The sequence below is a fragment of the Teleopsis dalmanni genome, chromosome 2 (genome assembly GCF_002237135.1).
Source record: "Teleopsis dalmanni isolate 2A chromosome 2, ASM223713v2, whole genome shotgun sequence".
NCBI classification, from domain to species: Eukaryota; Metazoa; Arthropoda; class Insecta; order Diptera; family Diopsidae; genus Teleopsis; species Teleopsis dalmanni.
This window is the reverse complement of record NC_051847.1, coordinates 65732184-65749120: the sequence shown is the minus strand read 5'-3', so window position 1 is coordinate 65749120 and position 16937 is coordinate 65732184. Positions and strand designations below refer to the sequence as shown.

The 16937-nt window shown below is 28.5% G+C and overlaps 2 protein-coding genes across 2 annotated transcripts in view; one reads left to right on the top strand and one right to left on the bottom strand.

Annotated features, from left to right (window-relative positions):
* Window positions 1–364: 364 nt before the first annotated feature.
* Window positions 365–12219, top strand: LOC119684319 (myeloid differentiation primary response protein MyD88-like; the record flags this gene model as incomplete). The annotated part of the gene is given in 5 exon segments (XM_038098336.1): window positions 365–795; window positions 10881–11149; window positions 11208–11376; window positions 11441–11639; window positions 11711–12219. Coding segments are annotated over 5 exon segments (1410 nt in total). The 3' UTR covers window positions 12087–12219.
* A 901-nt stretch (window positions 12220–13120) lies between these two features.
* The window catches only part of LOC119674737 (phenoloxidase 2-like), a 42080-nt gene continuing 38263 nt past the window's right edge, over window positions 13121–16937 (bottom strand). The window contains exon 7 of the mRNA XM_038085893.1: window positions 13121–13150. Within this exon, the coding sequence (XP_037941821.1) occupies window positions 13121–13150 (30 nt within the window). The remainder of the gene's footprint in view (window positions 13151–16937) is intronic.

Sequence of the window (16937 nt, the reverse complement as noted above, 5' to 3'; positions counted from 1 at the left end):
ATTTTTAAGTATTTTTATAAATCTTTTGTGAGAATAAATTTTTTTGTTCCAAACCTACCCCCATCTATAGTTAAAATATCGTCAATAGCAGACATTCTGGTTTTTAATCCGCGTTTCGATCAGAATTTGATTAAAAAAAAAGGAATGGTCACAGTGCTCTAATTCACTGGGTACTTCACAGTATCCATATATTTTCTATTTACTTTCTTTATCATAATTATTATTATTAATATTATATATATTAGATAATTTTAATTTGTTTTAATACTAGAACGTACTAAAAGTAATACTCTTTTCAATTAGTAATATGTTATTAATATCAATTATTTTCAAAATATTTTTTTTTTTTTTATTAAAATTTCAGTTTCACAACAACAAAATCTCTTTAATCCAAAACAATGGTGCAAAATTTAGCTGTAGTTATACCTCCTGTTAATTTAAATGCTGCTTCTTCCTTAGATTCTGCTGCTTCGGAAGGCAGTGAGAGTTCTTTCAACGATATACCACTGACAGCGCTTAGTAAAAATACCAGAAAACAATTATCAAATTCGTTGAATTCTAAGAAGGTCTTACGTTCTGAAGAGGGCTATGAACGGGATTGGCGTGGTATTGCTATGCTAACACAACAGAAAAATTTTTGTGATGAAAATGCTCTCAGCGGCGGTGATCCAATGTCAAAAGTATTGCAACTCTGGTGTAGCAATAGCCCGAAAACTGCTACTTTTGCAAATCTAGAGCGCTTCTTAGGTAGAATCGATCGTTGGGATGTTTCTGATGATATTTATGAAAATTTAGGTAAGTTCAATTATTTACTTAATTAAATAAAGTACAATTATTATTTAATTGTTTAAATAAAAATCACTTTATACATATATTATAAAAAATATATATAAAAATCAATATTAAGTGTTACTGCAATAACAATGTTACTCTGAGTCATCTATATCCCATTGTGATGCCCTCAAATTGCTAGTGGAAGGTCACCAATGCTAACCGTTAATTCCATTTAAAGCTTTATACTGTTCTGATAATCCATCAAGGCTTTCATAAAAATTAATCTAATTTGATTACATTTCTCTTTTTCTTTTTTTTCTGTACCAGGTGGGTGAGAAAACGATATCGTAAATAATGAAATCGCTTTATTTGTAATCTTGAAAGAAGACATAAAAAGTAAGTGATGAAGTGGGAGGGTGTTTACGATAACCGTTAATTCAATATATATCTTTATACTATCCTGAGTTAATGCATTTAGTCTTCTATAGAAATTAAAGAAATCCGATTAAACTACTCTCTTCCTTCTCTTCCTGATGAATTTAAGCTCCTTTACATAATAACAAGTCCTACATATAATTTTGTTTTAAATTTTTTGAGTTGTTTTGTCGAATATATTTTAAAGTCGGTTTTGTTTTTGGATTTGAACTTTTCTTTCGTGCGTTGTATTTTGTATATCTCTATACGTATTTTCTCAAAGTTGAAATCCTGAACAAAAAAACCGACTTTAAATCCTACATAGTCGGAAGACACCATAGGCGCAGTATCGTCGTTAACACTTAAGTAAGCACGCGAATTTCTGAGACCCTTTTCTCTAATTGAATGGAAGATATATTCTTAAGAAGAAATAACAAAAAATGTAAGTACAATTGCACTGCACCCTAAAATTTAATAGTGCATTTTTCTGTTAATTATAGCAAAACATTTTACAATCAATTTATATCTCTATCTACGCCTGGTACGATAACACCTAAAATGATTATCATAAAACTTTATAATTTATGAATGTTCATGATAATCAACAATAATCAAGTTTATTTCAAATTAGCTGATTTATTGATATAATTACTATATATATATATATGTATATGCAGTTGTGGTTTCAATATTATTATTTCAAAGTTATCATTCATGATAGAATATAGGTAAGCCTTTTATATATTTTAAAACTATACTATAATTTTTAATATTTTAACAATATACGTCAATCCAAAAATGCATAAGTATATTTTCCTGTCCAATAAGTAGGTGACTTCCTAGTTTTTTATTATGACTAAGAATTTTATTTAATTTTTTAAAGTAAATATTGTTCTTTGCTTTTGACTTAAAACCTTGATCTCTCCACATTTTTATGTGTAGTTAAAAATTAAAATAATTGTTCCACAAACCTACCCCTCAACATTGTTGCAAAGATATTTTACTATGCTTTCGCAATTTATTTATATACTTTTAAAAAAAAAAAATTTTATCGGGTGGAGGTATGTAATGTGTAGAATTTGATACTCATTATTTAAATATTTAACATTATTCGTTCCACAGTTCATAAATGTTTGCATACTTAGCTCACTTTTGTTTGCCTATTTGCCTTATTACGTGTTTTAGTTTATCTAACTTTGATAATATAATCAAAAATTTGATTATGACACAAATAATTTTATTTATGCGTTAATACGAGTGCTAAACGTGCCAATCTGGAATCCCAAAACAAACTACACACTCAACCGAACATACATACGACTACTATTCACCGATCAGTTTCCATACATACTATCATCATCGCCTTAAAACTGAGAATGATTGAGACAATTTAGTTCGTTTGAAAGGTCAGTTCACTTCCAAGATTAAAGTTCCATTAGATGAAAGCAAAAGTGCACAAACAATTGAACAATAAAATAAAATAACCTCAACGAGTAATATTTTTTAATCAATTTTTTTAAAAGTATATATTATATACACATTTTGTGTCATACAATCTTTTAATTTTTTAAAATATATTTTCTACAATAAAAGAAATTGTTGATTTATTAATTGAGGTTTCTCTTCAACAATCAACTTCTTAGAATTTTAATGTCAATTTAATTCTATCATATAGACTTTTTTTCAATTTATAACTCAACTTTGACCTGCCTTTTATTTCAAACATTATTTGTGTATTCTTTTGGGTGTAGAAGTAGACAATCCGTACGAATGACATGTTAAGAGACCTTAGAATAGATCCGATAAGTCCTGATGCTATATGCGAACTTAGTACTAACTAATCACAGAGTAATCAGTCATTGAATAATTACGAAGATTAAGAGGAATACACAAATTAGTCAGTGAGATGGGCCCCCAGCTATCAAAGAGTAAAAGATACACTAACTTTAAAAAGACACAACAAAAAAGAGAGTGGTTATTGGTAATGTCATTATAGCCCAAAATGTTCTATAAAGCAAATACATAGAATAGAATAATGAATATGAAGAATTATAGAGTAGAAGTGAAAAAAAGGAGCGGTTCCGATATCCTGAAGACACTGATTTGATAACAAATTTTAGTAAATTTAAATATTCTAAGCCAATTTTTCCACAACGTTATATGCCGATAAAGCTCCTCGAGATATCAAAGTGTGAAATTGTTAACTTTTTATATTGATTAAGCGAATAAAATTCACAAACGTCATATAGCGTCAACTGATATATATAATTTTTATATTGCTTACACAGACAACTGGTAACAAAAAGTAGTCGTATCTTCTGATCTATTTTCGTGTAAGAATTTGAAACTATGAAGTAAGATATTTCAAAAATTTTTACTAAAATACTCTATCAAATAAACTTGCTTTTAAAATAGAAATCGTACAATAAAAGGAATGAGTTGGAGAGAGTGTTCAACTTAAAATGGGTCTAGATAAAGAAGATTAACCGTATTAATAGTGCAGAGTCGTTGGTGAATGAGGCTCAAAATTTGTAAATACATTTCAATATAAAAACATTCGGTAAATTAATTAAATCAGAACAGTTCTTACTGCAATGTCTTTTATATAAAAAATTTTAGACGAAAGCCTTTTAAAAATTTTTTTGTGAGATTACTGTGATCTGGAATAAAATATTTTTAAATATAACTTCTTGAAATAGTGCATCGCATGAAGTACAATATTACATATTACATATCAAATCACAACTTCATCGTTGGCCCATCAATCTTTCAAATTTAGAAACAAATATAGTCACTATATAGTTAAATGCATTCTGTACTCCAGTGGAGTGTAACCTAAATCGAAAATGGAGTAAATCGAAAATGAACAATCTTTGAGCTCAGCACTCACACAATAAATTGCTCGAACCATATTAAAATCTTTATCAAAGACATAGATTTAAACGTAAATGGTTTAACTATTCCAAATGGTAACTCCCATCCCCCTGCTACGGCAGCAAGCACAACGATTTTGGAGGTGCAAAATTAACGTCATAATACAAATCTGATGAAGCAAACCGAAATGTTTCAACTCAGTCCAGTCAACTCAATAGGCATAGTAAATGCGAATCTCCAACAAAAATGTGAAATCTATCTTATACTGTGACTGTGAAACATGGAAGCTCTCCAGACATATAGAAAGAAAGATACATGTGTTTATCAATAGGTGTATACGTAGAATTCTTCAAAAATATGGTGGCTAGTTCGAATATCAACTGAACGCGTGCTGAACCAAACAAATTAAAAAGCAGCAAAAGCTGAGATAAAAACGAGAAAGTGGAAGTGGATAGACCATACACTTAGACAACTGCGAAATTACAAAGCGATGCAAGCTTTGGCATGGAATCCACAAAGTAGCAGAAGATCTGCTGCGAAAATGAAAGAGTGGAGTGTATATTTAATGATAATGGTCAATCAAATTCATAAATAGGCTTAGTATGGCGAGATGGTAAAAATTGGCACTTGTTATGGGCACTGTGGATATGTGAGCCTTTTTGTAATTTGCCCGAAGTTCGATTTTTCTTGAAATATATCTGGCTATCCCAAAAAATAATAGCTATTGTCAAATTAAATGCAGGGTCTTCTCATTTTTCAGATCTCTTTTCCATTTTTCAACTTTCTGATTTGATTGTTATTGGATCTCCGGATTATAGTGGTGGCCTCTCTTTAATCAACAGTTATGAATATTCACAAACGATGTACCTATCTGATTTTAATTCGATAATTATTCAACGTCATTTTATGTACTGTTTTCTTTGATTTTGGCTTCCAGAGAGGTTTTTTTTTAACTAAGTTGTGTAAGTTGATCTATTGTTGTGGATAATGGTAGAGAAAATATTCGTAAAACTCATCTAATTCGATCACACCGAAAACTGGGTGCCTTCAGGATTCCACTAGCTTGATAAGCTAGCGAGTAGTTTGAGAATTTCAAACGACTTATTGTCGATGACTGGGAAACAGTTCAGAAAATGTTGCTGCAATGCTTATCAGTCTATATTTATATTTGAAAAAAATTTCTATAAATTTAATTAGAATTCTGAAATCCAAGAACATCACACTAAGGCCACACAAAAATATAATTAATTTCAAATCTTTAATATTTTTGTTTTCACAAATTTATAAAATTCTTATACTTATATATCATAATGTGACACGTACCTTGTCTGTGTTCGCTGCATTTGGTTAGCAATTTTTTTTTATATATTTTTTAAAGTTTAATTAAAACGATACTTTCCTTCTATGATAAACAATGTCATGAAAATATTATTAAAATGAATACGAAAGATAAAATTTTGTATTTGTTTTTCATATTTTACGTCGCTGTAGTTTTTGTTTGCTTGCCACTAAATAAAATAAATCTTTATGAGCCATTAATAAACAAAGTGCAAAAAATAATTACACCGCAATTATATACGTCCCCATAATAGGTAGATAATATACGAATATATATTTAAATTGCTAATATTTTAAGCAAATATATACGAGTATCATCTGGAACTGATAAGGTTAAGTAAATAAGCATATGACATATCTGTCATGTACTCATAAGTCATGCTTCAAATTGCGAAAACCTGAAATATATATTTAGATATATAGCTATTTGTTATTGTTTATTAAGAAGATTATTATTTTTTATTAATTAATAAGTTTTATGAACGTAGACATTATATGATCGTGTAGAGGGAAGTCATTATGTACCAAAATCTGTAACTTACCTATATAATTAATAAAAAATATATGTATAAAATTTGTTAAGCTTCATTTAACAAACACCCGATTAGAAAAAAATACAAATAAATATTTAAAAAAATACTTGTATAATAAAATTAGCCAATTTACATGATAAACAAAAGGCATTTCATATTTTTCTCTATGTAAGTTGTTTGCATATTGATCAGGTAATTAACACTTGTGATCCCGTAATTAAATTTATTTTAGGGTAAAAATTCGAATATAAATATGAAAGGGTTCCGTCTTAGTACATATGGTTTAACTGGATGTAAACCTATCATAAATTGTTTAAATATAAATATATATAATAAATATCTCTACAATCTAGTGAAAAAAGTCTCCCTTATAAAGTTATTATACTACCTAACATATCTTATGGAATGCAATTGTATTCCTAATATAGAAAGAATGGAAACGATATCCATTGAAAACATTTTAATACACAGATCCACTCGTTTGCTACTATCAAATATATCCATTAAAATCTATTTGTTTTTTATTGGAAAAATGTCGTTCTAAAATCTAGTTCTAGATATTTCAAAAGATAACCATATTAATCCACCAATTACAACTGTCTAATATAGTGACAGTAGTTAGTTAGTAGTTGCTTAGCTATCCGCAGAGCACCCTAAGTTGGTTGACCTCATTGATCACTAGACATGGAATATTTAAATATCACCTTAAAAAGATAAACAACACAAACTATGTCTAGAAGAAGAGGAGACAGCAGTGCATATATTGTGCCAACGTCCAGTTCTGGCAAGTAGGGCAATGACTGTCTTAGGACACTATTGGGTTGGCGATGATTTGGTTTAGCTTAAGGTTGGCTTAAGCTAAGTGAACTACTTGCACAAACATGGGATGTAGTTATGTGAACGAAAGCCATTTTAGCTTTTGCTCAATAACGATGTTTGTTACAATAATCCTCGAGGATGCAGTGACGCGGTGACTAGTTCCCAACCCTTTTTGAAATAATAACGATGTTCAAGAATCGAATCGTTACGTGGTGTACTTCAGCTAATCCTTCACTTCACTATAACAGCGCTCTTAAGTTGAAAGCGACTGGTGTCTGATCAAAATGATCATATAGAGACAATCGGATTCTAGGTACAGTTCCAAACTATGTGTATAAGATGAAGTCAGATTATTTGAATCCGTGTCTAGACTTTAAAAGGAATTTGCAGCAAATATTGCCTTCAACAAACCAATGGAAAAGAAAAAACTTGAAAGCAAATTACGATATCTCAATCTATACGGATGGCTCGGGGTTGATGTAGGAATCTTCGCGCCATCTGGGAGCATAAGGCCATAGCATAGTGAAACATGTCGGCAAATTGCAAGTCACATCAAGGATAGATGTAGAGTAATTGCGCATTCCGCATAATCCTTACTGCAAAAGTTGTGGAAACCTGCAGGGAAAATAAACCATAAAACACTGTAAAAAAGAAGATACTTCTTTGACAATTTATCAGACTGTTTATCGATAAAAACGAAAGACCTATTAAACTATGTAAATTCGATGGAATCGTTTTTTGCTATACTCTTCTATATTAGAGATTCTTCCGAAGAATTGATAGCAAAACGGCGAAAAATCGCTAATTGAGGTAAATGTAAGTTAACTAATTGCCTGCCACTGTAACCAACCAACCCACCTTCACTTCAGTGGGGCTACTTGGTTGACGGCGCACTGACCCAACGTCTCAAAATATATATATATATAATACAGTAGCATGAAATTGGGAATGACTATACTCTATAGTAATACTCTATAGATAATTTATATACGGTATGCTGAAACCTACAAAGTTATACAAAGAATATCTTGAAGACGCTAGATAATATACGCAAAAAAAGAAACCGGGAAGATTATTTTAGTTCAAGTTCCTTGCAAAATACACTCCCGATTATTCGCTGGCTCTAAATCTCAAGGCATTTTTATAAATAAATATATACAACTAGATATAGATAAAGTTCGTACTTCAACTTATCTTTGAAAATGAAACTTTTTTTTACTAAATAATTCTAAAAAAAGTGTTCTAGTTGTGAGTATATGAGGCTTCCTCTCCTCTTCCTTAAGAGAGAAAATATGAGAGCTTTTTCTCGCAATTTTTCCTATTGTCATTTTATTATTTAATCTGAAACCCAATTTCTAACATTCATCATCACTTATATGTGATTTGCTTTTGGATTTTGCAATTTTATTTAAAAGTACTATTATAGTAAAAATAACGAATAATAAGAACCGATTATAGTTCTCCTGATCTGTATGCACATTAATTAATGAAACTTATTTCTAACTCAACACTTATTTATGACTTAAGTCTTAATTAAAAAATATTTTAGTGCTTTTTGCAAAAATTGTTTTAGAAAGCAAATAGTCGGAAAGTACAGCAATGAATGCATGAATGATGCAATAATTAAAAGTAATTGACTTGGAACAAATGAATCTAGCGCGATAATACTGAGTACCCATTTTAACTATGGGTACAGAAAAATTTAGAAAAAAAAAATTTAAAATATTTTTTATGCAACGAGTCGGGAGAAATGTATTTTAAAGTGCTAAGCTATATTTTTTGTTATCATATATATTTATATTCTCCTCTTATAAGTATATAATCAATTTTTTTTGTCATGCAAAGTACTGCATTTATTAAAGATTATGTTATTTTTTTAATTTTATTTTCCCAAAATCCAATCACATACAATTACTTTGCGACAATATTTAATATTATAAGAACACAATGTTTTATACAATATAAGAATATTTCGTCTCGTGTCAAAAATATTTCAAAACATTAACAGTGTTGACTTTGATGTATGATAAACTAAATATTTATCCAAATATTTTAAAATATATATTCGTTTCGCCCTTGATTTAAAAATTATTCTAAAAAAATGTATATTTGTATATATTAGTGTTTTTTTACGCATTCGTTATTACGCCTTTCAGTTCCCCAGACTGACTAATTGTCACTTTATATTCTCCCATTAAGTGTTTTTGGACTTGCCGTCATAATATATATACTCACACGTACTGAAAGCAATTTGACACTTTGCCAACAATTTTAGTCCATTTGCACGAATTATTTAGCATATGAAAAATTAATATTTAATAATTTATAAAGTAAATAATTAAAATATTAATAACAAATAATAGAAAATATATAAACATTATATGACTTACAAAAAGTATTTGTTTGTTTTAAGGCATATAGTTTAGCTATAAAATTTTTAGTTGCTATTAATAATAAAAAAGTCTAATAATAACCATATAACTGAAAGACGGGTATGATTAAAAGTAATACAAAACATGGGTAAAGTTTTTACAAGGAAATTTTTGAAAGGATATCGAAGGCAAACATATTTATCTATTCATTCATAGCCAGTTTACTGAAAACACGTAATTCAGAACTCTTAAAATAAAAATGTTTTATTAACCTTTTTAAACTCAAATTTTATAATTTTAACTCGTTGTTTCCCAAGACCAAGATATGTTATCTAGGAGATAAACAAGTTGCATATTTAAACTTAGTAGACCCAAATAACCTAGAACTTTTAAAACTGAAGTTTGTTGAAAAGACTTCATTTCTATCCCACAGTGTTATAGTTGGAAATATTTTTAACATTTTGTAATCGTAAGTATTTCAATTGGAAGTAATCGGACAGACTTAAACTTGCCATTTTTCACATATGTTACTTCCTCTATATCTCAGTAAGTTACTGAGCCGTTTCTGCTCAGACACGAAAAAATTCGCATGGAATGAGAGAGAAAATGTGGAAGGGAGTTATATTGGGGTTACTAAGACGGAACTTGCTTAGCGCTACGGTATTGGTGCTACAGGGCATATTTAAACTTAGTAGACCCAAATAACCTAGAACTTTTAAAACTGAAGTTTGTTGAAAAGACTTCATTTCTATCCCACAGTGTTATAGTTGGAAATATTTTTAACATTTTGTAATCGTAAGTATTTCAATTGGAAGTAATCGGACAGACTTAAACTTGCCATTTTTCACATATGTTACTTCCTCTATATCTCAGTAAGTTACTGAGCCGTTTCTGCTCAGACACGAAAAAATTCGCATGGAATGAGAGAGAAAATGTGGAAGGGAGTTATATTGGGGTTACTAAGACGGAACTTGCTTAGCGCTACGGTATTGGTGCTACAGGGCCACTGCATAATAGCGAGGTGTGCTATGAATCTTGGTCTACCTTATAATGACTTGTCATGGCTGTGGCTCTGAGAATGAGCAGGAAACTATGTTCCATCTCATGTGTCAGTTTCCATCTTTAGCCAGAAATAAATCAAAAATCTTCGTGGTTTCTTTTTTTTACCGATTTGACCGTGCTGCCATCCTGTAATATTAGGGCATTAACCAAAAGTCATAGAATTGTCAGGTTTACCTTTACCTAATGTGGGAGTCGTTGCTTCTTCTACGTTAGTTGTATACTAACTTATATACTAACCAATGATATTTCTGTGCTGCCAAAACCAGCCATTATTTAAACACATGTGTGCTTTCTTGAATAAAAAGCCGCCACTTCAACCCAACCTAACCTATCTTGGGGTGGTAAATTTTTATTATATGTCATAAGAAATCAGTTCATGAATTCACTGGAGATATAAAGGAAACACTCAAATTTGAAATGAATGCGTATTTGCATGCTAACATGAAAATTTTGTCAGAGTCTACCTACTGTAGATGTCTGTAAAAGTGCCTGTCTTCAAAAATAATGAACTCTCAAAAATAGTTCATTTTTTATATATCTCCTATAATAAGTGTTCTTCTAATATAAATAATATAATCTCTAATATATATAAATATATCTAATCTAATATATATAAAATAATATTTTTTATTTATTCATTTTATTCTTTAATATCTCTATAATTATAAATAATTTTTTATCATATTATTTTCAGCTGAAGATGCAAGAAATTATAATACTAAACTTCAACAAAAATCCCTAGTACTAAATGATGAACCCGATGCAGTGCAACCATTAGAATCAAATGATAATTTTGGATTTGGTTCAGATCCCAACATATTGACAAAAGACGATGTGCTTCGTGCACAAAAAGGCTTACCACCACAAAAGTACGATGCATTTGTGCTCTTCGCCGATGCAGATATTAACTATGCTATAGAGATGCTAGCAAAATTAGAAGAAAATGAAGAAAATAATTTTAAGGTAATTTTCATAAATTCTAAAATTAATCATAAAAAAAATAGTTTTTTATTCATTTTAGCTTTGCCTTAAAGATCGTGATTTACTGGCAGGAGTATCCTTCACACATGTAGCGCTTACACAGCTTATAGAGGAGCGTTGTAAACACTTAATTGTGATCTTAACGGATGAATTTATAAAGAGTCCGGAAAATAAGTTTTTAGTCAATTACACACAAGCGCTGCAAATACGTATGTTAAAGAAATTAAATCTATTGATTCAATTACTTACTTAAATCTGTATTTTTTTTAATAGAAAATAAAACTCGTAAAATTATACCTCTGCTATATGACGATAAAGTAGTTATACCAAGAACTCTTAAAATTTATACACATCTTCGATACAATGGGAATACAAACGGACTTTTCAATTTTTGGAGCAAGCTGGCTTCTTCAATACGAAATGTACAAATGCCTACAAATGCAACCTCCTCATATGCTAAAGAATTCATAAGGTTTGTTTAAAATATTGTTTGATATGTATATTTATTATACGCTAATATTAAATTGCTTTTGATTATTACAGTTGTTCATTACCTAAATCATTTGAAACAAAAATACCAACCCTACCGACACCACCAACTGAGATACCTAGCATTAATATCAATGGCAATGCATTTGTCCCGGAGGATGATATACCCAAAAAGAAGGAACGTTTTAAATACAAAAAACGTTCATCAATACATAATACTGATCACAAACTTCTCGTCAGTGATCCTAAATTAAGAAATGCACACTCAACAAGTCAATTGAGTGCCGTGAGTCGTGATGGCAGTTCAAGTATGTCAAATCTTTCTATTACGTCCAGCCCTTGTGATACGAAAAAGAAGAAAAAATGGCCTTCAAAATTATTTAAAAAAGTTTTTAGTCGCAGTACATCTAAGCTGCAGGAACCAGCTTAGATTTTATTTATAAAACTAAAAGTGCCAATTTAATTTTTTTTTTTTAAACATTATCTTAATCTCCTTAGAGTTAGACTTTCTTTATATATGAGAAAATTGTTAATAGCGATTATTTTATTGGATCAGATTTGATCAGATGCATTCCTTATAGTTCTGCATTTTAATGCTCTTAAAGTGCCCTTAAAATTACAATATAATTCAGTACATTATTTGTTAATAAAAAAATTGTTTTTATATAAAATTTAAACGATAAAATGCTTTATATAGTAATATTGTTATAGACACAACAACGAATAAAGACAATAAAATTTTTAATGTAAATAAGCCAATTTGTTTATTAATTTATTGACTCGTCCATCTTAGCTGGATCTATGGATCAGAAATAATTTTTAATTTTGTTGTGATGTGGTTTAATGATTAAAAAGGCAAAATTGGTATCAAAACGGGGCCTAGGCATTTGTGTGAACCACGACTTTTTCGTTAAATACTGCTCTAAAAATGATCGCAAAAAAAAAACAATTATTTATATTGCAATTTAACTGTATGATGGCAATTAATAAACAATTAGTGCTTAAAAGAATAATTACTTGCTACTTCGCCAGTCCATCAAACAAACTTATTTAAACAGAAATCTTATACATACTGACGAGATCAATAGGCATTATGCCAAAGAGATAGTAAACTCATCAGGATTAGTACGTAAGGAGAAATGCTTATGTGAAATATAGAACGCAATGCTTCTTAATGTAACTGGTGGTACTAACTACGGCCGGGGCTACGCCTCCGAATCACTCGTAAGCCATGACAACCAAGTATGGTTCATCACCCTCCAAAGGGACGCTACAACTAGATCCCAGCGTGTTATAATAACAACAACAAGTTAATTGGTATTGTTCAGGAAACGACTGATGAACGAATGTTATGTTTAAAATAGGTCACTGTTACACTGTCAGCAACCCAGGTTACAGCTTTTATCTAGCTAGGCTGTATGTGAGATTAATTTATACCGGCAACCCCAAGAGATCCACTTTGACCTATAGGCCTTTTGTGCTACCGCAGCTAAGCTGTAAAAATACAAAAACAAAATATAATAATAAGAGAAACCCAGATTTCCATTTGAAAAAAATTATTTATTATTATAATTATAACAGTAGGTTAGGTTAGGTTTGAAGATGAGTCGGTGTGAAAAACAATTCAGACCGCATATAGATAAAACTGCTTTTTGCCAAAACTGAGAATTTACTTGTGATAGATGAGAGCTTGATTAGTTTCTTTTAACTGGGCAATAATGGTAGTTAGAACTCCAAATCTCTTACTGATATCATATCTCAGTAAGATATGATATTGCTTATTTTGGTTCTAATCATGTGAAGTAATTCAATTTGTAGAGAGTTTATTTGTCACCTAATTTATAAATTTACAAGTATTGATTGATATAAATATATCAGCTATACCTAAGTATAACTCATGACTGTGGCTTTGCGTGCCAATGTATTTGGTATATATATGTCATGGTAGGCACTATGTTCTGGTGAGTATCCGTTACATGTACCAATCACTTCTCATCCATTTCTTATCCTAAACAAGCACAATTACACTATTCCTAGCACTTATCCTTAGCGCTTATATATGTTTTTCTATATATTTTATATCCGGCTACAGGACACCTTTTTTATAAATAAGACCTTTGTTTAATATATTTAAAATAATACATTTAATTTTATTAATTCTATTGAGAGTTTATGGAGAGTATAGAGAGAGTTAAAATATATTTTTAAAACCTCAAAACTTCTATAGTACTAATAGCCTAATAGAAATACTTTCACATGTTATCGATCAATATTTCATGCTACATCATTTTTAGAAAAATATCATAAGCGATATGTAGTCCTTATAAATGAGTGAGCTCCAAACGAACACCAGACCGCTTTTGACCTGATAAACCATATTTGGTTGTCTGTTAATCCCGGCCTCTTCTTGATGTCCGCATATTTAACTATTCTTAGGTAAACCTGTTAAAGTGTATTTGGTCGTTCTGAATGAGTAGCAACGGAACGAAAATCCAGCTTGCTTTGGAAAGATCAAAATGACATATTTCGGTTTGATAAATAATATTTTTTTATATATTATTGACCATGCTTTATAAGAAATTAAAAATATATGGTTCTTTAAAGAAGTTTAAGGAACAAAATATAAAATTATTAATATTGTAAGTACTATAATAATATTATAAGTTAGAAATATATTATAATCAGTATGTCTTTCGAACGAGTATCACTGAAACGGTTAGCAACCTATAAATAAATTTATACAGACCAACATTGCTGTTATTTCTCCGAGAATGTTACTCCTTTAAAAGTCTCCACTCGTTTTTAATTATATAAAATTGTTCTTTCCGAGTAATTTGTAACTCTCTTATAATATAAAAATAAATATTCTATAAACTATAAAAAAAAAATAAGTAAATAAAACTCAAGTATATTTTTATAATTTTTTTCATTTATTATTTTCATCATAAATAACTTTTGGTTGTTTTTTTTTTATTTTGTTATTAATTTAGTTTGTTTTCATTTTTCTCTTGAAGTTTTATATTTTAAACTTTAAATTTCACCATTTTTAAATTTGTTTATTTAAGTTTTGCGTACTTCGTTTTTAATTTTCTTATAATTTTTATGTATTTTGATGTTAGTACATGATTATTCTTATATATGTATTTAATTTAATAAGTTTGGAAATTGTGAGTTGTGTTTGTTATTCATTTATTTATTTAATTTTTATTTTTGTTTTTGTTTTTGTTTTGTATAATAATAATTAGTATTAATTATTTTTATATACTCCATTTTTGTTCTTTCATTATTTAAAATGAATTTATCAACTATTAATTATTATTATTAATAATAATACTTACACTAAGTAATACTTTCACTTTTCTTTAAATATTTTTTATTTAATTTATTTACTTTTGTTTTATAATCAAATAATAATTAAAATTTATGTTTCTATATTTTTATATAATTTATTTTTTTTTTTTACGAATTAAACAAAAACCAAAAATACAATTTAAAACAATTTAATTGATTAAAAATCTGTTCAGTTTTATAAATATGTTAACAAACTTATTTAATATAATGTTTTTATTTACTATATATATTATATTATTTATTTTGTTCCTAGTAAATTTAAATTTATTTCATTTATAATAATTTTTAATGTATGAATTTTTTTTGTTTGTTTTTTTTTTTATAATTATTGAGCTTTAGTTTTATTACTTATTACGTTTTAATGATAATAAAAATGATTTATTTTAATATTATCAATTTTATAAATTATATATATATATATACTTTATTTATTTTACTATAAATTTCATTAACATTTTTTTTTTTTAATTTTTAACTTTTAATATATATATTTATATATATTGTTTAACGTTTTGCTATCTCAATGAATTTTCTTATTAATTTTTCTCGTTTTTTTATCAATTTAACTGATTGCATTTACACCGCCAGAAATAAAAAATTCTGCGTTTTTATTAATATTTATTAGTACTTACAACTATTTTTTTATTTATTTAATAGTTTTTAGTGTATATGTGCGATAGTTTGTGTAAATGTATTTGTCTAAAATTTTTAATCTATTATTATTAATTATTATTATTTACTTTATGCATTTGAAAATCTAACTTATTTACCGTCATCAATATTATTTCTAATACTGATCAATTATTCTTTAACTCCCAACAAAGAGAAATTATCCTGTATATTCAAAATCCGGTATTGTAAGAATTATAGAAGTTTTTTAAAACCATGGAGCCCAAAAATCTAATCGAAATTTTTGAAGAAATTTTGTGGGTGTATTGAACTTGGCTCTGCATTCAAACCCTAAAAATGTAATAGATATCTTTGAAGAAATTTGGGGAGAACCAAACGAACTTGGCTCCAAGTTTGGGCTTTATAATAATAATAACGATTAAAAGGCTTACTTTTTGACACCATAAATACAGGATTCGTAGTTTGAACAAGGATACTTTAAGGTTTTATGTTTAAAATGTTCGTTAATTGTTTATTAACATGTGATTCTTAAATAATTTGTCTTTTGTTAATTCTATCTTTTATTTTTTTATTTATTGTAATTTTTTCTATAATGATTTAATTTTTTTATATTTCGAATCATTTTTATTTGCTTTTTCAGAATACATAACGTATTTTCACACATTTATAAAGCCGTGCTGCTTAGAGTAAGTCGTTGCCTTCTTTCGGTATTGATCGTATACTGATCAGCTAGTCTACGGAAGCACCAACATTATTCCTGTGGTACCACAATATGCCCTTTTAAGAGCTCAAATGGGTTTTATTGGTACACAAGGTTGCCACTCTCACCTAACTAGTCTAGAGTAAGACATCATAGCTAAATCTTACTGATTATGGAGATTCTATCAATTTTCTAAAATGTAGCCCCATAATCAAGAAATTATTAAAACAGAGTGTAAGCTTATTAATTTCATTTAAATGATTGTTAATAAAAATAATTAAATTTTGAAATATTTTAATAAAATATAAAACATTGCTCTGAAGAATAATGTTATATACAAGGCATACTATATGTCTAAATATTTGGCATATGGTATATTTATCATATTATAATAACTGTATAAAATTTTAATATAAATTTCATAACCCATGCTTCCTGGAGAGAGGTTAAAGTGGATAATCTAAACTGAACATATTATCCATTAAAAATTACGTTTAATGGATGTATTAATCTATTGATACTAGCAAAAAATCTAGTAAACTACATAGATTTCAATAGTTCTTTAACCTCTAATATATTTAATCCTCATCTATGTTAGAT